The sequence below is a fragment of the Nerophis ophidion genome, linkage group LG07 (genome assembly GCF_033978795.1).
Source record: "Nerophis ophidion isolate RoL-2023_Sa linkage group LG07, RoL_Noph_v1.0, whole genome shotgun sequence".
NCBI classification, from domain to species: Eukaryota; Metazoa; Chordata; class Actinopteri; order Syngnathiformes; family Syngnathidae; genus Nerophis; species Nerophis ophidion.
Window position 1 is genome coordinate 75423427 of NC_084617.1, and position 21763 is coordinate 75445189.

Here is a 21763-nt window from a genome sequence, read left to right on the forward strand (position 1 = left end):
CCCTTGGGTGCCGGGAATGTCAAACAACTGACGAAAGTGAAGTCTTGGTGAAGATTGATCATTTTTATGTCTATTATTTTAAGCCTGGCTTGCGATCGACTGATACACCCTCTGCGATCGACCGGTAGCTCGCGATCGACCGGTAGCTTGCGATCGGCGTAACGGGCACCCCTGGTTTAAGGGGTTATCCGGCTTAGTGTAGACATGGCCTTAAAGTATTGAGAGTCGTGAGGGCAAAACCCACAGGGAGCTCTGAAAGATCTTCTCATGGGACCTTTAGTCGTCTCCCCTCCCAACTTGGAGAGTCCTTCAAAGCTTGTTGCCGGAGTGACGGTCCCAACGTGCTTCCTGGGTAATTTTGGAGGTGTTTCTCTTAGTCCTGTCAGTGATTTTTTTCCTAATAATGATCTGGCAGCAGCCAGCGTCATCTCACAAGACCCTTGGGTGCCGGGAATGTCAAACAACTGACGAAAGTGAAGTCTTGGTGAAGATTGATCATTTTTATGTCTATTATTTTAATGCCTGGCTTGCGATCGACTGATACACCCTCTGCGATCGACCGGTAGCTTGCGATCGGCGTAACGGGCACCCCTGGTTTAAGGGGTTATCCGGCTTAGTGTAGACATGGCCTTAAAGTATTGAGAGTCGTGAGGGCAAAACCCACAGGGAGCTCTGAAAGATCTTCTCATGGGACCTTTAGTCGTCTCCCCTCCCAACTTGGAGAGTCTTTCAAAGTGGCTTTCACATGGAATTGTTGTAATGCCCTAAAAAACTGTGTAAAAAAGGCTGGCAGGCACTGGTTGCCAAGCAAAGCCCGGCTTGTTGCCGGGGTGACGGTCCCAACGTGCTTCCTGGGTAATTTCGGAGGTCACTGGTTAGTGCACGCCTATGTGGTGCAGATGGGCCCACCCTCATTCACAGCCCAGCAGGAGCTCTTTCATTACGCCCGCTGAATGGCCTCATTCATCCACTCCACCTCCATTGGTCACACCGAGTCTCTTTACAGCGCCGAGGACAAACTTTTCTCTCTTTCTGCTCGCTGATCATCTACGCACCACCCACCTTAGTCATGCTTCACTTTTGTTCCAAAGCATGTGCCGGCTAAAGGAATGGCCCTGAGCTTAGGCAGGAAACTATCCCTGCCTGATTATTATGTGACATTCCGCTGGGGAAATAACAAAATACCTAATCACTTATCTTTCTTAGACATTTGAGGTGATTCTATGCTTTCGACTTCGTGGCAAGTGTGGAGAAGGCCGTTTTCTGTTCAAGCATAGTTGTGGCCCAGCTCTCAAAGTCAAGCATAAAGACATGCTTGGGTGGGTTTGGTGTGGCTTGAGACTTAACTTTTTTTAACTGCTTTTTTATCCAACAAATTTTTCTTGAGATATTTTGTATTTACTTTTTCAATGTGTGTTTCAACTGTGGTTGTTTTTAAAGGGCTTTATGAATAAAGTTGGTATGATATTAGGGATGCACCGATTAATCGGTAAGCGAATATATTCGGCCTAATACGGCAAAAAAAGCCTTCGGTGGAATGAGTTAAAAACAAGGCCGAATAGTGGCGTGTGACGCAATTTTTGACGCGGTGACGTTGGGATATGTTGTGTACCTGTATAAGTGTATGAGGTTACAAGCACACACTTATTGAGATTTAGTGGGGCCTCTGTTTACATTATTAGCCTGTTGTGTAGGCTACCTGTATAAGTGTATGAGGTTACAAGCACACACTTAATTGAGATTTACTTGAGCCTTCTGTTTACATTATTAGCATATCTACTGTGGCTAAGCAGACTTTTGCCAAAAGGACAATAATTCATTTGTTGTGGGTTTATCCACTTTAATGCACTTTGTTTTTTTTTGGAATGCATGTTTTGTTTGAAGGCCTAATATAAATGAAAAACTTTGTGTTTTTTTTTTTGAAAAGCAAAGGCTACTGGAATATTAAAAAAATGTCAATATTCAATAAAAAATTACCTTATTTGAAAAACATGTGTAAATATTTATTCTAGGCTATTTATGCAATATTTAAAAAATTGTGAAAAACTGCATTCATTATTCGGTATTCGGCCTTCGGCCAAGCGTTTAAATTTTATTCGGCTTCGGCTTCGGCCACAAATTTTCATTTCGGTGCATCCCTATTTGATATGGTATGGTAGAAGAATTTGGGGGCGGGGGGAGAGTTGCAGGGTGCTGGAGCCTATCTCAGATATATTTGGGTGGAAGGCAGAGTACACCCTGGACAACTGGACAAGTCGCCATCTCAAGGTTTAGATGTGGTCCTAATATATATATATATATATATATATATATATATATATATATATATATATATATATATATATATATATATATATATATATATATACATATATATACATATACATACATATATATATATATATATATATATATATATATATATATATATATATATATATATATATATATATATATATATATATGCCTTCAGTGACAATCTACAATGTAAATAGTCATGAAAATTAATAAAAAATGCTTTGAAATGCGAAGGTGTGTCCAAACGTTTGACCTCTATATGCACATATATATATATATATATATATATATATATGTATCACTGCACGTAAGCGATGATATTACGGAACTTTGATCCCTCAGGCGGTACTGCATCAAAAACCGACATCAGTGTGTAAAGGATATCACCACACGGGCTCAGGAACACTTCATAAAACCACTGTCAGTGACTACAGTTGGTCGCTACATCTGTAAGTGCAAGTTAAAACTCTACTATGCACAGCCAAAGCCATTTATCAACAACACCCAGGAACGCTGCCGGCTTCTCTGGGCCCGAGATCATCTGAGATAGACTGATGCAAAGTGGAAAACTGTTCTGTGGTCTGAGGAGTCCACATTTCAAATTATATTTGGAAACTGTGGACGTGGTGTCTTCCGGGACAAAGAGGAAAATAACCATCCGGATTGTTGTAGGCGCAAAGTTGAAAAGCCAGCATGTGTGATGGTATGGGGGTGCATTAGTGCCCAAGGCATGGGTAACTTACACATCTGTGAAGGCACCATTAATGCTGAAAGATACATACAGGTTTTGGAGCAACATATGTTGTCATCCAAGCAACCTTCTCATGGACGCCCCTGCTTATTTCAGCAAGACAATGCCAAGCCACGTGTTACAACAGCGTGGCTTCGTAGTAAAAGAGTGCGGGTACTTTCCTGGCCCGCCTGCAGTCCAGACATGTCTCCCATGGAAAATGTGTGGCGCATTATGAAGCGTAATGTCAGAGTTATTTTGTGTCGAACCCCAAGATGCAGAGAAGGAGGGAGGCATTTTGCAGGAAAATATAGTTTAAATTAAAATACTAGAACCAGAACAAACAAAGGGTACAAACAAAAAGCAGGCACGTGGGCGGATATAACAAACTAAGGGCTATGAAGAAACAAATCGGAAGCAGGGAACAAAAAACAGTAAGCTACAAACATCTACCAATCACACGACCAGTAGGAATGACAAGTAGAAAATGGCATTGACACGACAATAATCCAGCCCTGACTGGAGGAGAAAACAGGTCTTAAATAGTGGCTGGCTGATTGACACCAGGTGTGGCCAGGTGCCAATCAGCCACAGCTGAGGGTTACACAGCACTCAGGGAGACAAACAGGAAACAGAACCAAAATAAGAGTGCTGACAGGAACTAAAGACAAATGCAGAGGAAAAACTAAGACATAGACCAAAACTGTCAGGGACAACAAGCCTGACACGTGAAATACGACAGCGGAGACCTCGGACTGTTGAACGACTGAAGCTCTACATAAAACAAGAATGGTAAAGAATTCCACTTTCAAAGCTTCAACAATTAGTTTCCTCAGTTCCCAAACGTTTATTGAATGTTGTTAAAAGTGAAGTAAAGTGAATTATATTTATATAGCGCTTTTCTCTAGTGACTCAAAGCGCTTTACATAGTGAAACCCAATATCTAAGTTACATTTAAACCAGTGTGGGTGGCACTGGGAGCAGGTGGGTAAAGTGTCTTGCCCAAGGACACAACGGCAGTGACTAAATCGGACCTGCAACCCTCAGGTTGCTGGCACGGCCACTCTACCAACCGAGCTATACCGCCCGGTTGGTAGAAAAGAAAAGAAAAGGTGCTGTAACACAGTGGTGAACATGCCCTTTCCCAACTACTTTGGCACGTGTTGCAGTCATGAAATTCTAAGTTAATTATTATTTGCAAAAAAATAAAAATAAAGTTTATCAGTTTGAACATGAAATATGTTGTCTTTGTAGCATATTCAACTGAATATGGGTTGAAAAGGATTTGCAAATCATTGTATTCTGTTTATATTTATATCTAACACAATTTCCCAACTCATACGGAAACGGGGTTTGTAGAACAAAATAAATCATATTAAGATCCGCCTCCGCTTGGGATGGTTTCCTGCGGGCTCCGCTGTGAACGGGACTCTCGCCGCTGTGTTGGATCCGCTTTGGACTGGACTCTCGCGACTGTGTTGGATCCATTATGGATTGAACTTTCACAGTATCATGTTAGACCCGCTCGACATCTATTGCTTTCCTCCTCTCCAAGGTTCTCATAGTCATCATTGTCACCGACGTCCCACTGGGTGTGAGTTTTCCTTGCCCTTATGTGGGCCTACCGAGGATGTCGTAGTGGTTTGTGCAGCCCTTTGAGACACTAGTGATTTAGGGCTATATAAGTAAACATTGATTGATTGATTGATTGGAGCTCTACATAAAACAAGAATGGGAAAGAATTCCACTTTCAAAGCTTCAACAATTAGTTTCCTCAGTTCCCAAACGTTTATTGAGTGTTGTTAAAAGAAAAGGTGATGTAACACAGTGGTGAACATGCCCTTTCCCAACTACTTCGGCAGCTGTTGCAGTCATGAAATTCTAAGTTAATTATTATTTGCCAACAAAGAGATGAAGTTTATGAGTTTGAACATCAAATATGTTGTCTTTGTAGCATATTCAACTGAATATGGGTTGAAAAGGATTTGCAAATCATTGTATTCTGTTTATATTTACATCTAACACAATTTCCCAACTCATACGGAAACGGGGTTTGTAGAACAAAATAAATCATATTAAGATCCGCCTCCGCTTGGGATGGTTTCCTGCTGGCTCCGCTGTGAACGGGACTCGCGCCGCTGTGTTGGATCCATTATGGATTGAACTTTCACAGTATCATGTTAGACCCGCTCGACATCCATTGCTTTCCTCCTCTCCAAGGTTCTCATAGTCATCATTGTCACCGACGTCCCACTGGGTGTGAGTTTTCCTTGCCCTTATGTGGGCCTACCGAGGATGTCGTAGTGGTTTGTGGAGCCCTTTGAGACACTAGTGATTTAGGGCTATATAAGTAAACATTGATTGATTGATTGAAGCTCTACATAAAACAAGAATGGGAAAGAATTCCACTTTCAAAGCTTCAACAATTAGTTTCCTCAGTTCCCAAACGTTTATTGACTGTTGTTAAAAGAAAAGGTGATGTAAGACAGTGGTGAACATGCCCTTTCCCAACTACTTCGGCAACTGTTGCAGTCATGAAATTCTAAGTTAATTATTATTTGCAACAAAGAGATAAAGTTTATCAGTTTGAACATCAAATATGTTGTCTTTGTAGCATATTCAACTGAATATGGGTTGAAAAGGATTTGCAAATCATTGTATTCTGTTTATATTTACATCTAACACAATTTCCCAACTCATATGGAAACAGGGTTTGTAGAACAAAATAAATCATATTAAGATCCGCCTCCGCTTGGGATGGTTTCTTGCTGGCTCCGCTGTGAACGGGACTCTCGCAGCTGTGTTGGTTCCGCTTTGGACTGGACTCTCGCGACTGTGTTGGATCCATTATGGATTGAACTTTCACAGTATCATGTTAGACCCGCTCGACATCCATTGCTTTCCTCCTCTCCAAGGTTCTCATAGTCATCATTGTCACCGACGTCCCACTGGGTGTGAGTTTTCCTTGCCCTTATGTGGGCCTACCGAGGATGTCGTAGTGGTTTGTGCAGCCTTTTGAGACACTAGTGATTTAGGGCTATATAAGTAAACATTGATTGATTGATTGATTGAAGCTCTACATAAAACAAGAATGGGAAAGAATTCCACTTTCAAAGCTTCAACAATTAGTTTCCTCAGTTCCCAAACGTTTATTGAGTGTTGTTAAAAGAAAAGGTGATGTAACACAGTGGTGAACATGCCCTTTCCCAACTACTTCGGCAACTGTTGCAGTCATGAAATTCTAAGTTAATTATTATTTGCCAACAAAGAGATGAAGTTTATGAGTTTGAACATCAAATATGTTGTCTTTGTAGCATATTCAACTGAATATGGGTTGAAAAGGATTTGCAAATCATTGTATTCTGTTTATATTTACATCTAACACAATTTCCCAACTCATATGGAAACGGGGTTTGTAGAACAAAATAAATCATATTAAGATCCGCCTCTGCTTGGGATGGTTTCCTGCTGGCTCCGCTGTGAACGGGACTCTCGCTGCTGTGTCGGATCCGCTTTGGACTGGACTCTCGCGACTGTGTTGGATCCATTGTGGATTGAACTTTCACAGTATCATGTTAGACCCGCTCGACATCCATTGCTTTCCTCCTCTCCAAGGTTCTCATAGTCATCATTGTCACCGACGTCCCACTGGGTGTGAGTTTTCCATGTCCTTATTTGGGCCTACCGAGGATGTCGTAGTGGTTTGTGCAGCCCTTTGAGACACTAGTGATTTAGGGCTATATAAGTAAACATTGATTGATTGATTGATTGAAGCTCTACATAAAACAAGAATGGGAAAGAATTCCACTTTCAAAGCTTCAACAATTAGTTTCCTCAGTTCCCAAACGTTTATTGAGTGTTGTTAAAAGAAAAGGTTATGTAACACAGTGGTGAACATGCCCTTTCCCAACTACTTTGGCACGTGTTGCAGCCATGAAATTCCAAGTTAATTATTATTTGCAAAGAAAAAATAAAGTTTATGAGTTTGAACATGAAATATGTTGTCTTTGTAGCATATTCAACTGAATATGGGTTGAAAAGGATTTGCAAATGATTGTATTCTGTTTATATTTACATCTAACACAATCTCCCAACTCATATGGAAACGGGGTTTGTAGAACAAAATAAATCATATTAAGATCCGCCTCCGCTTGGGATGGTTTCCTGCTGGCTCCGCTGTGAACGGGACTCTCGCTGCTGTGTTGGATCCGCTTTGGACTGGCATCTCGCGACTGTGTTGGATCCATTATGGATTGAACTTTCACAGTATCATGTTAGACCCGCCCGACATCCATTGCTTTCCTCCTCTCCAAGGTTCTCATAGTCGTCATTGTCACCGACGTCCCACTGGGTGTGAGTTTTCCTTGCCCTTATGTGGGCCTACTGAGGATGTGGTAGTGGTTTGTGCAGCCCTCTGAGACACTAGTGATTTAGGGCTATATAAGTAAACATTGATTGATTGATTGAAGCTCCACATAAAACAAGAATGGGAAAGAATTCCACTTTCAATGCTTCAACAATTAAGTTCCCAAACGTTTATTGAGTGTTGTTAAAAGAAAAGGTGATGTAACACAGTGGTGAACATGCCCTTTCCCAACTACTTTGGCACCTATTGCAGTCATGAAATTCTAAGTTAATTATTATTTGCAAAGAAAAAATAACGTTTATGAGTTTGAACATCAAATATGTTGTCTTTGTAGCATATTCAACTGAATATGGCTTGAAAAGGATTTGCAAATCATTGTATTCTGTTTATATTTACATCTAACACAATTTTCCAACTCATATGGAAACAGGGTTTGTAGAACAAAATAAATCATATTATGACCGCCTTATCATCCCCTGCACCTGATCTGAATAGACAGTCTGGTTTTCAGTGTGCTTTATAATACGGTGGTCGGAAAAAATACTTAGTTTTTGTGTCCGACCTTCAATCCAAACAGCAAGGAATGATCCCAAGTCATCATTCCCCTTTTAAGAAGCTGTAACTGCAGCACTTAGCTCAGTCTACCGCACGGCTTTATTTTCCCGGCCCTGGAGTGAGTCCCGGGTCTGGCTCTGTGCAAAGTGGACTAATTGTCTCGGGTCGGCTCGCGTGCCGGCAACAAGATCCACTTCATCCGTGTGACAGTGTGCACCGGTTTTGTTTCTCCCGTCCGACTCCTCGCTCTCTATCTCTCGCCGCAGATTTAGCCGCTCCGCTTCTTAAAACTACCGAGCTGTAAAATTGAGCGGAGGCTAGGCGGGATTCAAAATGAGACCTGGCGTTGTGGACGCACTCACCTTGAGGAGGGTCACTGCTGCCGGCGCCACCTAGAGGGGGGGAGGCAGAACGTCAGCCATTGTGCATGAAGGGGCAGGTGAGAAAGATTTGTTGACAATATGACAAAGAACAACCAGATTAGCAGACAATCCACACACAGCAGAAATTACAAAGGTGTTGAACAGCAAACGATGTACATTTAATTATTCTCCACTCCTATTCTCCAACATATCTTTGTGTTTTATTGGAATTTTTTCGCCCAAAGCCTAACTAAAATGTATAAACCAGGGGTCAGAAACCAATGGCTCTAGATCAGGGATCACCAACGCCCGTAAGGACCAGATGAGTCGCCCGCTGGCCTGTTTTAAAAATAGCTCAAACAGCAGCACTTACCAGTGAGCTGCCTCTATTTTTTTAATTTTATGTATTTACTAGCAAGCTGGTCTGGCTTTGCTGGACATTTTTAATTCTAAGAGAGACAAAACTCAAATAGAATTTGAAAATGCAAGAAAATATTTGAAAAACTTGGTCTTCACTTGTTTAAATAAACTCATTTATTTTTTTACTTTGCTTCTTGTAACTTTCAGAAAAATAATTTTAGAGAGAAAATGCAACCTTAAAAATGGTTTTAGGATTTTTAAGCACATATACCTTTTTACCTTTTAAATTCCTTCCTCTTCTTTCCTGACAATTTAAATGAATGTTCAAGTAGTGAAGTGAATTTTATTTATATAGCGCTTTTCTCTAGTGACTCAAGGCGCTTTACATAGTGAAACCCAATATCTAAGTTACATTTAAACCAGTGTGGGTGGCACTGGGAGCAGGTGGGTAAAGTGTCTTGCCCATGGACACAACGGCAGTGACTAGGATGGCAGAAGCGGGAATCGAACCTGCAACCCTCGAATTGCTGGCACGGCCGCTCTACCAACCGAGCTATACCGGTAAAGAATAATAAATACATTTTAATTTAATTTGTCATTTTAGCTTCTGTTTTTTTCGATGAAGAATATTTGTGAAATATTTCTTTAAACTTGTTATGATTAAAATTTAAAAAAAAATATTCTGGAAAATTGGGAAAATCTGTAGAATCAAATTTAAATCTTACTTAAAAGTATTTTGAATTTCTTTTAAAAATTTTGTTCGGGAAAATCTAGAAGAAATAATGATTTGTCTTTGTTAGAAATATAGCTTGGTCCAATTTGTTATATATTCTAACAAAATGAAGATTGGACTTTAACCTATTTAAAACATGTCATCAAAATTCTAAAATTAATCTTAATCAGGAAATATTACTATTAAGGTTCCATAGATTTTTTTTTTTTTTAATTTTTTCAAAAAGATTGGAATTAGCTAGTTTTTCTCTTCTTTTTTTGGGTTGAATTTTGAATTTTAAAGAGTCGAAATTTAAGATAAACTATGTTTCAAAATTTAATTTTCATTTTTTTCCTGTTTTCTCCTGTTTTAAACTGTTCAATTAAGTGTTTTTTTCCGACAAAGAATATTTGTGAAATATTTCTTTAAACTTGTTATGATTAAAATAAAATAAAAACATATTCTGGAAAATTGGGAAAATCTGTAGAATCAAATTTAAATCTTATTTCAAAGTCTTTTGAATTTCTTTTAAAAATGTTGTTCTGGAAAATCTAGAAGAAATAATGATTTGTCTTTGTTAGAAATATAGCTTGGTCCAATTTGTTATATATTCTAACAAAATGAAGATTGGATTTTAACCTATTTAAAACATGTCATCAAAATTCTAAAATTAATCTTAATCAGGAAATATTACTATTACGGTTCCATAATTTTTTTTTTTTAATTTTTTCAAGAAGATTGGAATTAGCTAGTTTTTCTCTTCTTTTTTTTGGTTTAATTTTGAACTTTAAAGAGTCGAAATTGAAGATAAACTATGTTTCAAAATTAAATTATCATTTTTTTCCTGTTTTCTCCTCTTTTAAACTGTTCAATTAAGTGTTTTTTTCGACGAAGAATATTTGTGAAATATTTCTTCTAACTTGTTATGATTAAAATAAAATAAAAATATTCTGCGAAATCTAGAAAATCTGTAGAATCAAATTTAAATCTTATTTCAAAGTCTTTTGAATTTCTTTTAAAAAAAAATTTCGGGAAAATCTAGAAGAAATAATGATTTGTCTTTGTTAGAAATATAGCTTGGTCCAATTTGTTATATTTTCTAACAAAGTGCAGATTGGATTTTAACCTATTTAAAACATGTCATCAAAATTCTAAAATTAATCTTAATCAGGAAATATTACTATTAAGGTTCCATAGATTTTTTTTTTTTTTCAAAAAGATTGGAATTAGCTAGTTTTTCTCTTCTTTTTTTTGGTTGAATTTTGAATTTTAAAGAGTCGAAATTTAAGATAAACTATGTTTCAAAATTTAATTTTCATTTTTTTCCTGTTTTCTCCTCTTTTAAACCGTTCAATTAAGTGTTTTTTTCGACAAAGAATATTTGTGAAATATTTCTTTAAACTTGTTATGATTAAAATAAAAATAAAAATATTCTGGGAAATTGGGAAAATCTGTAGAATCAAATTTAAATCTTATTTAAAAGTATTTTGAATTTCTTTTAAAAATGTTGTTCTGGAAAATCTAAAAGAAATAATGATTTGTCTTTGTTAGAAATATAGCTTGGTCCAATTTGTTATATATTCTAACAAAGTGCAGATTGGATTTTAACCTATTTAAAACATGTCATCAACATTCTAAAATTAATCTTAATCATGAAAAATTACTAATGATGTTCTGTAATTATTATTATAATATCGGACATCTCTAGAGTGGAGAGGCGGAGCCAACAGTCTGACGGCTGGCCCAAGATGGTGGAAAGGAGGCGGAGAATACGGCGGAGCGTGCCGGGAGCGACGCCACCGCAATCTTAGTCACGATTAACCCTTCTCCTCATGCTGTATAAAAGGGGAGAAGGAGAGTTCGCGGAAGGAGTAGGAGAGCCGGTGGTAGTGACTAGGAAGCAAGAGCGCCCAAAAAGAAGACGACGGCAGCTGAAGAGCGGACCGGGAACGAGCAGCGGAGGAAGGAGCTGAAAAGCGACCTGACCGCAGACAAGCTTTATTGAAAAATAAAGAAGTCCAACCTGCTCAAAAGCATGTCCTTCCTGGGTGGTCCATTGAACCCGCACGACGACAGCAAGAGACTGTCAGATCTAGTTTTGATGTTAAAGGTCTGAAAAAACGTGGGGGCCGGATTGTAAATCTTAACGGGTCGCCTAGCTGTGACTAAGCGATGCCAGCCACCGCCACCTTAGCGATTAAGCGGGTTTGCACTCCCCACCGCGGACAGGCTTCCCTCCCTCCGCCAAGGTGCTGCACTATCATTTGCAGGAAAATGACTTCCGTAATGAAGAATCCAGGCCCATAAATCCTCCTGGCCTCGCCTTCCCTCCGCCGCCATGGTCCCGTCGAGGAGCTAGTAAAAATACCCTTTTAAAAAATTCATAGTGCAATTTTGCTCAAATCCCTCCCAGCAAGCACAATTATGGGACTTTCATCTCAATTGATTTATGTCCCCGGCCAGGAGAGGGAGGTGCACGGCGAGGAGACGAAACGGGAAGGTAGAAAAAACAAGTGGTAAATCATTGTTTTTTTAAAAGGGAAAGGCCAAGGTGTTCTGTCACCTTCGATGTGTGCTTGCATGGCGGATGATGGAGAGGCGTGTGTGCGCATGGAGGGAAGAAGAGGGATGGGAGAGGAGCGATTAAAAAGCAGAAGCGAGAGGAGGAGGCGGAGGGAAGCGAGGTGGGAGGGGAGATGGGGAGCGGTATTCCATTTGATTAATAACACTAATCAAATTATACAGTGTTCCACTGTGTCCTGAAATCTGGGGCCATAATGTCCTCTAATGGCGAGGTTCATGGAGCTAAACTTCAGAGGGGAAAAAAAACACATCGCTGACTGCAGCGGGCCTTAATGAAGGCAGTAAAACATCCATTTCCACAAGCATGAAATGAAAGGCAAGATTGGAGATGTGCACCCGGTGGCTCGGCGGCTGCACGGAAATGGAAGGCTGTTAACACAAAAGACGGTGTGGAAGAGAGAGAGAGAGAGACGGAGGTGCTTGTAAAAAGAATTGAAGAGATTTAAAGGGCAAGAGCGCCGAGAACAATGGAATAGCACCAGGGAAGAAGAAAAAAAAAAAGATCAAGCGAGGAGAGGGAGAGGAGATTGGTAGACGTACTCGGAGAACTGATTATGGATGGGCTTTTACCTTTAATGAGACGAACTGCAGTCCCAGTGCATCACTGTTTAGTCGCACCTGCACCTGAACGCACCATTCTCAGTTCCACTCTACATCCCTGTGTTTTATACCTGTTTTCCCTGTCCATCCATCCAGTCAACAACATGGCCTGTCCACACAGGTATCAATCAATCAATCAATGTTTATTTATATAGCCCATCCATCCATCCATCCATTTTCTACCGCTTATTCCCTTTCGGGGTTGCGGGGGCCCCAAATCACAAATGTCTCAAAGGACTGCACAAATCACTACGACTACAACATCCTCGGAAGAACCCACAAAAGGGCAAGGAAAACTCACACCCAGTGGGCAGGGAGAATTCACATCCAGAAACCTTGGAGAGGACCTCAGATGTAGCGAACCCCCCCCTCTAGGGGACCGAAAGCAATGGATGTGGAGCGGGTCTAACATGATACTGTGAAAGTTCAATCCATAGTGGCTCCAACACAACCGCGAGAGTTCAGTTCAAAGCGGATCCAAGACAGCAGCGAGAGTCCCGTCCACAGGAAACCATCTCAAGTGGAGGCGGATCAGCAGCGTAGAGATGTCCCCAACCCATACACAGGCGAGCGGTCCATCCTGGGTCTCGACTCTGGACAGCCAGGTACTGACTGTCTACAGCAGGGGTGTCAAACTCAAATACAGAGTGGGCCAACATTTTAAACGGAACAAAGCCGCGGGCCAAGGTTGAACAACTTAACCTTTTAATAGGGACCCAAACAAGTTTTGCATTGAATATTGAACAAGCAAGGCTTATATAATTTTAGTGACATGCAAAATCCAGTTTCAAATAATAATAATAATAATATTAATGATTAAAAAAATATCAATGGCATATCAAATAAGATTTAATTAAAAAATGTATGCCTTTTTTTCTATTTGCAATCTTCTGAGGTAAATATCCAATTTTTTCCAAAGGCTAATAATACATTTGAAAATAAAATAACAATAATGAATGAACCAAACATTCAAGCCTTGAAGTAGCGAGAGAAAATGCATGATTAAAACGTTAATTATTGGTCACTTTGCTGGAAGTTTCCCGGAAAAGTTAGTGCTGCAAGGGGTTATGGGTATTTTTTCTGTTGTTACGGTGCAGATGTTCACCCGAAATGTGTTTGTCATTCTTGTTTGGTGTGGGTTCACAGTTTAGTTCAATCAATCAATCAATCAATGTTTACTTATTTAGCCCTAAATCACGAGTGTCTCAAAGGGCTGCACAAACCACTACCACATCCTGTGGCAACCATAAAGTACGAATATTTATCAACAACATCCAGAAACGCCCCCAGCTTCTCTGGGCCCGATATCATCTAAGATGGACTGATGCAAAGTAGAAAAGTGTTCAGTGGTCTGACGAGTCCACATTTCAAATTCTTTAGTTTATTAAGGATCCCCATTAGTCTACACCGCAGTGGAGACTATTCTTCCTGGGATCCACGCAAAAAAAACTTCACACAACCACAGAACAAACGATTAAAATGCAGTACAACATGATCCAATAATAAATGTCATAATACAAAAATAGCAACAACAAAGAATCCAAAAATACTAATAAATGTTGTTACATAATGATTTTCATACCAAAGATAAAAATAGTAATATTAAAATAGATATGCTGTATGGATTTTTGCAAAAATAAAAAAAAGAACCAATGGCCTAAAATATACACATTAGTGTACCAAAGACAAACAATAAGTGACGAAAAAGTGTGGCGCATATTTGTAACAATGTTAAAGTTGTTTATACGGCCACCTTCAGTGTGACCTGTATGGCTGTTGACCAAGTATGCCTTGCATTCACTTGTGTGTGTGTGTGTGTGTAAAAGCCACAAATATTATGTGACCGCTGTTAGTATGGAGGAAAAGCGGACGTGATAACAGGTTGTAGAGAACGCTAAAGGCAGTGCCTTAAATGCACGCCCCCAATGTAGTTGGGAAATCGGTAGAAATTCGGGAGAATGGTTGCCCCGGGAGATTTTCGGGAGGGGCACTGAACTTCGGGAGTCTACCGGGAAAATTAGGAGGGTTGGCAAGTATGAATATTAGCGGTGAATGCGGTGTTTCAGCGGCAGGCCAGCTCTAATCCTGAATTGATATTGCCTCAAGGGCCAAATTAAATTACACGGCGGGCCAGATTTGGCCCGCGGGCCAGAGTTTGACACCCATGGTCTACACTATGGGTCACCGACCTTTTTGAAACCAAGAGCTACTTTTTGAGTACTGATTGATGCCAAGGGCTACCAGTTTGATATACACTTAAATAAATTGCCAGAAATAACCAATTTGCTCAATTTACCTCTAATAAATAAATCTAAATATATATAAAATTGGTATTTCTGTCTGTCATTCCGTCGTACATTTTTTTTCCTTTTACGGAAGGTTTTTTGTAGAGAGTAAATGATGAAAAAAAACACTTAATTGAACAGTTTAAAAGAGGAGAAAACAGGAAAGAAATGAAAATTAAATTTTGAAACATAGTTTATCTTCAATTTCAACTCTTTAAAATTCAAAATTCAACCCGAAAATAGAAGAGAAAAACTTTTTGAAAAAATTAAAAATAATAATTTATGGAACATCATTAGTAATTTTTCCTGATTAAGATTAATTTTAGAATTTTTGGAAACACTGATCATCTTAATGATTTCTCACAATAAATATATATAGAAACAGATAAATATCCAAAAACAAAAATGGGTATTTTTGTCTGTCATTCCGTCGTACTTTTTTTTTCCTTTACCGAAGTTTTTTTGTAGAGAATAAATGATGAAAAAAACACTTAATTCAACAGTTTAAAAGAGGAGAAAACATGGAAAAAATGAAAATTAAATTTTGAAACAAAGTTTATCTTCAATTTCGACTCTTTTAAGTTCAAAATTAAACCAAAAAAAGAAGAGAAAAACTAGCTAATTCCAATCTTTTTGAAAAATCTTTAAAAAATAATTTATGAAACATCATTAGTAATTTTTCCTGATTAAGATGAATTTTAGAATTTTGTTTTAGAATCATGTTTTAAATAGGTTAAAATCCAATCTTCATTTTCTTAGAATATATAACAAATTGGACCAAGCTATATTTCTAACAAAGACAAATCCTTATTTTTTCTAGATTTTCCAGAACAAAAATGTTAAAAGAAATTCAAAAGACTTTGAAATATGATTTAAATTTGATTCTAAAGATTTTCTAGACTTGCCAGAATAATTTTGGGGAATTTTAATCATAATAAATTAGAAGGAATATTTCACAAATATTCTTCGTCGAAAAAACAGAAGCTAAAATGAAGAAGTAAATTAAAATGTATTCATTATTCTTTACAATAAAAAACAAATAATTACTTGAACACTGATTTAAATTGTCAGGAAAGAAGAGGAAGAAATTTAAAAGGTAAAAAGGTATATGTGTTTAAAAATCCTAAAATCATTTTTAAGGTTGTATTTTTTCTCAAAAATTGTCTTTTTGAAAGTTTTAAGAAGCAAAGTAAAAAAATAAATGCATTTATTTCAACAAGTGAAGACCAAGTCTTTAAAATATTTTCTTGGATTTTCAAATTCTATTTGAGTTTTGTCTCTCTTAGAATTAAAAATGTCCAGCAAAGCGAGACCAGCTTGCTAGTAAATAAATACAATTTAAAAAATAGAGGCAGCTCACTGGTAAGTGCTGCTATTTGAGCTATTTTTAGAACAGGCCAGCGGGCGACTCATCTGGTCCTTACGGGCGACCTGTGTTGGTGACCCCTGGTCTAGAGCAGTGGAGACCCCTTCTCTGGACTGATGAATCACACCTTTCCATCTGCCAGTCTGGGTTTGGACTGCATTGTGTCGAGTGTGAAATTTGGTAGAGGAGGAATTATGGTGTGGGGTTGTTTTTCAGGCTTGGCCCCTTAGTTCCAGTGAAAGTGAAGTGAAGTGAATTATATTTATATAGCGCTTTTCTCTAGTGACTCAAAGCGCTTTACATAGTGAAACCCAATATCTAAGTTACATTTAAACCAGTGTGGGTGGCACTGGGAGCAGGTGGGTAAAGTGTCTTGCCCAAGGACACAACGGCAGTGACTAGGATGGCAGAAGCGGGAATCGAACCTGCAACCCTCAAGTTGCTGGCACGGCCACTCTACCAACCGAGCTATATTCAAAGGAACTTTGAATCCTCCAGGATACCAAAACCTTTTTGGACAATTCCACGCTCCCAACCTTGTGGGAACAGCAAGGTCCACAAAGACATGGATGACAGAGTCTAGTGTGGATGAACTTGACTGGCCTGCACAGAGTCCTGACCTGAACCCGACAAAACACATTTGGGATGAATCAGAACGAAGACTGCGAGCCAGGTTTTCTCCACCAACATCAGTGTCTGACCTCACCGATGCGCTTTTTGGAAGAATGGTGGAAAAATTCCTACAAACACACTCGGCAACCTTGTGGACAGCCTTCCCAGAAGACTTGAATCTGTAATAGCTGCAAAAGGTGGACTCAGGTCACATTGAACCCTATGGGTTAGGAACGGGAAGGCAGGTGGGCAAATACTTTGAGTTCCTCTCTACATCCCTGTGGTTTATACCTGTTTTCCCTGTCCATCCATCCAGTCAGCATCCTGGCTGTCCACACAGGCACCTACTGTCTGTTTTCTCTGGCCTACCCATCTGTCACAATATCCAACACATGCAACCACAGTTCCTCCGCCCGGCCTTCTGCATAAATTGCCATCCAGGCATGAGGCCAACAGGCAGTACTTCAGCCACATTTACTGGGTTTAACCACAAAGATCAGTAGCACACATCAAACATGTTGACAATAATCCCACCAAATAGACACGTGTTTGTAGATAAATCTCACCTTTCTGGGAACTATAAGGTGGGGTTTACAGCGCAGTCAACAACTGATAGCAGACTCACTATTGATTGACCGTTTTTTTTTTACATTACAGGAAATCCAATTTAAAAAAATGCTTACCACATATGTGGACGGGCTCCGTATATGTTTTATGTGCATGTTCTTAGTTCAGGGTTCCAATTTAACCGCGGCAACTGCGGCAAAAGCCGCGACCGCCCTCGTCATTTGCCGTAAACCCTAAAAAAATTGACCAACATCTGCGGCAAGAACATGCCGTGACCGCCCTTGTTTTTTTCTTATATATATTTATTTATTCCCGGATTTATTTACAGACTGACATAGTTTTGTATTTCATTATTGTTTAGGAATTAATTTAAGACCTCTTCTCACTCAAGCACTTACCAAAGGCATGCGGTAAATTTAGGCCTGCGCTTATACATTTGAGTGTGATGTAAGGATACCATCATGAAAAGCACATTTAATAAAAAAAAACATTATTATGGTCTTACCTTTACTTATAAATGAAGTCCATGCGCAGCTCCTTCTGATCAAAAGCATCGATAACTTGTTTATACAAGTCTTCCTTATCTTTCTTCAGTTTTAAAAGTCTCTCTGTCTCGATGGAGATCTTCCTTTATTACCTCCTGCTTCGATTGAAAGTCCAGTTTAGAAAACGGTTTTATTTTAGATATGTAATCCTCCATGTTAAAAGTGCAAGCGAGAGGAAAAAATAAACAATCGCTGCTTGTTGTCACTTCTTCTGCAGCCGAGTAGTCGCAAGAAGGATCACTAGCGCCCTCTACCACCAGGAGGCGGGAGTCATTTAATGACTCATATTTGACACACGCAGCTACGGTATATTAATAAAACATAGCTGCTTACTGTTCTTTTTAGCATATTCTATAGCTTGGACCTTAAATCCTACTGAATAGCTCTTAATCTTCTTCCCTTTATGCGATTTGAAATGATTGAAATCAGCCTCCTCCATTTTGAAAATGATGACAGGTGAAGTGTCACTCGTGACGTGACGAGTTTGACCCGGTGGAAATTTCTAGGCATATGCAATTTTTTTTGCGAAACGAGTTTGACCCAGCGGAAATTCTAGACATGCGTTAATAAAAATAATATTTTGCGAAATGAGTTTGACCCGGCAGTAATTCTAGGCAGGCACATACTATATACCCGGCGGCAATTCAAGGAAATACGGTATTTCGTCAATATCAGAGTCCGTTCTGCAAAAAAGGTCATCCTTAGAAGCACACATATGAACATGGACCCTCAGTTAAAATATAGATCATCATATGATATACAAAATACAGTACAGTACAATACATTTCAAAATCTACCCGCCAAATACCCATTTACAATTTCATTTCTGAATAAATGAAGAAACTTTATATCCACCAAATCAGTCTCAATATCGTATTATTCAAATGTGATTAAAAGATCCTCAATAATCTCATCATACATACAAAGGTCAAGTCAAAATGATGTGACTATTGTGAATTCCACAACCCTTGACTAGCGATTTAGTAAACAGTATAATGATAATTTGCGATAAAATTCCAGACAGTTAGTAAAACCGTCTAATTGTTTTAATTACGTCATTTAAACGTCATTTATTCATGCATTTTAGGCAACATGCGCACTAGCATCGTTTGACTTGATTATCATGACAAACTATCTGCACGGACTTTGCCGCGGAGATTTCCTTTCGTAGTAAACGGAGCGAAGTGCTTGGTTTAACGTCATTTTCCCTCCCTTTAAGGCGTGTGTTTTAGAGCACACTGTTGTGTTTAGATGGAGACAGGTGTGGACAATATTGGAGACACTTGTCCCCACACTAAAAGCAGAAAACTATCTGATGTTGCTTTCATTTTGTCAACACAGCGTCCATCAGCTGCTGTGACTGAGAGTTAATAAGGTGAGGAAACATGCATCAGGCGGAGCGTCGTGAGCGTTGTCACAACTTGTTTATAAAGTCTTTACTTTGGGAGAAGATGGATGGATGTAGCAGTTTTCAAATAAAAGCAATACTCGCCCAATTTTTTTACCATCTCATCAAAGGCTGCGAAAATTGTGTATTCGATGTGAGAGATGTCCCTACTTTATTTTTGTTGGCCAAACTGTTGTACTGAACAAAGAGAAAGGGGAGGTGTTTAGGGCACGTCCGACCAGTAGGAGGCCACGGGGAAGAGACGGGATACGTTGGGAAGACTATGTCTCCCAGCTGGCCCGGGAACGCCTCGGGATCCCACGGTTGGAACTGGACGAAGTGAACACAACAATAATCCGAGAGACAACTCGTATCTAAAAATACCTGAAAGTTGTAAGAACATTAGAATAATTATGTATTAGTTATCAAATAACTCTTATGCTTAATGGTCGTTGCTATAATTATTAGCTACTGCTCAAGTTGTACTTTTCTATCTGTGCAAGGACAACACTTGTTATCAGCCTCGGCATATGAGGGGTTGCCTCACCGCAGATATTCTGTTCCTCTTAGCCCGCTAACAGCCAAGACAACAGCACGCAGATGAAGCAGAGACAAGGCGAAATCACAAGGCACATTCCGTTAAGTATTGTGCGTACTGGGGTTGCTTTGCATGATTTGTGTGACCACTCCTTTTAGAGGCGGCCTCGGTGATGTTGACTGGGAAATTCCTGTATCAATAGAGGAACACTGGAGCTGTACCTTAGAGCAGTGGTTCTCTAATGGGTGTATGCGTACCCCTGGGGGTGCTTGAAGGTAGGCCAAGGGGTACGTGGGATTTTTCTAAAATATTCTAAAAATAGCAATTAAAAAATATTTTCTAAATATATTTATTGAATAATACTTCAACAAAATATGACTGTAAGTTCATAAACTGTGAAAAGTAATGCAACAATGCAATATTCAGTGTTGACAGCTAGATTTTTTGTGGACAAGTTCCATAAATATTGATGTTAAATTGAATTATATTTATATAGCGCTTTTCTCTAGTGACTCAAAGCACTTTACATAGTGACACCCAATATCTAAGTTACATTTAAACCAGTGTGAGTGGCACTGGGAGCAGGTGGGTAAAGTGTCTTGCCCAAGGACACAACAGCAGTGACTAGGATGGCGGAAGCAGGAATCGAACCTGCAACCCTCAGGTTGCTGGCACGGCCGCTCTACCAACCGAGCTATGCCGATTTCTTTTTTTGTGAAGAAATGTTTAGATGTTTATTACAATCTCCAAAGAGGGCTCTTTTAGTTGATGATTACTTCTATGTGTAGAAATCTTTATTTATGATTGAATCACTGGTTTATTTTTCAACTAGTTTTTAGTTATTTTTATATCTTTTTTTTCCAAATAGTTCAAGAAAGATTACTACAAATGAGCAATATTTTGCACTGTAATGATTCAGAAACTGATGACGTAGTGCTGTATTTTTTCTTCTTTATTTATTTTTTTCCAAACAAAAATGCTTTGCTCTGATTAGGGGGTACTTGAATCAAAAAAAATGTCATCACTGAAAAAAGGTTGAGGACCACTGCCTTAGAGCGTAGGGCGAGACTGTGACTAAGTGTGCAGCTCCATGCCTTCTCCTCATGAGCAAAACTGAACTCTGTCTCTGCCTGATTCCTTGCTTCTTGTCTGTTTAATAGATGTCATCGGTGTTTGAACCTGACAAAGTACCACTTTATTTGCTAATTCACTGCGAAAAGTCACTCCCATGAGTCCACTTCATCTTAGTAGCTTTCTAAACAGTTCCCTGAGATGGGCCAATGCACATTTTGATCAGTTTGATATGTGTATTATCAGATTAAGAGTTGTAAAAAAGGTTCATGTAGAAGAAGTTACCAGCGGAATGGCCCTTGGTAAACTCACACTCGGCTGACATACCAAAAACCCAATCAAGCACAATTACATCGCCGCCAGATAGAAATGTAATTGATTTGAAAGCTGACAGGAGATATAACTACATTACAGTGCAGAAAGTGGGCTCGCTAAGACGAGGCCTGCGGGGAGCTCATTACCGCCGCACTTTGAATTATTGAGTACTAAGGCGGTGACATTGATGAATAGACGTAGGTGACTCGCTGCAACAAGCCAGCAAGTGTTTATCTCAACTTACAGCAACCTAAGACGTCTGAAGGAGGGATGAATATTGCAAGGGACGACGTTGTAATGCTTCATAATTGAAAGGGTTCAGGCCGTGGTTAAAGTTTGAGGCTGCTGGCTCTGACCACCTTTAGCATTTGGGAGGAATTTTGCAGAGGCAAAAAAAAAAAGACCCTGCTCTCTGGCTGTTTCCATAGAAACAACACACCTACACCTTCAAGGCAGATACTGGAAGTGTGGTGGATTCTCATGCCGCTACCCTTCTTATTACGGTCTACAC

At 39.3% G+C, this 21763-nt stretch overlaps 1 protein-coding gene across 9 annotated transcripts in view; it reads right to left on the reverse strand.

Moving 5' to 3' along the window:
* fbrsl1 (fibrosin-like 1) overlaps positions 1 to 21763 on the reverse strand; it is an 886448-nt gene that overhangs the window by 394852 nt on the left and 469833 nt on the right. For all 9 annotated transcript variants that reach the window (XM_061907119.1, XM_061907121.1, XM_061907120.1 and 6 more), the window contains exon 5: positions 8312 to 8341. In XM_061907119.1, coding sequence (XP_061763103.1) covers positions 8312 to 8341 — 30 coding nt within the window. The remainder of the gene's footprint in view (positions 1 to 8311; positions 8342 to 21763) is intronic.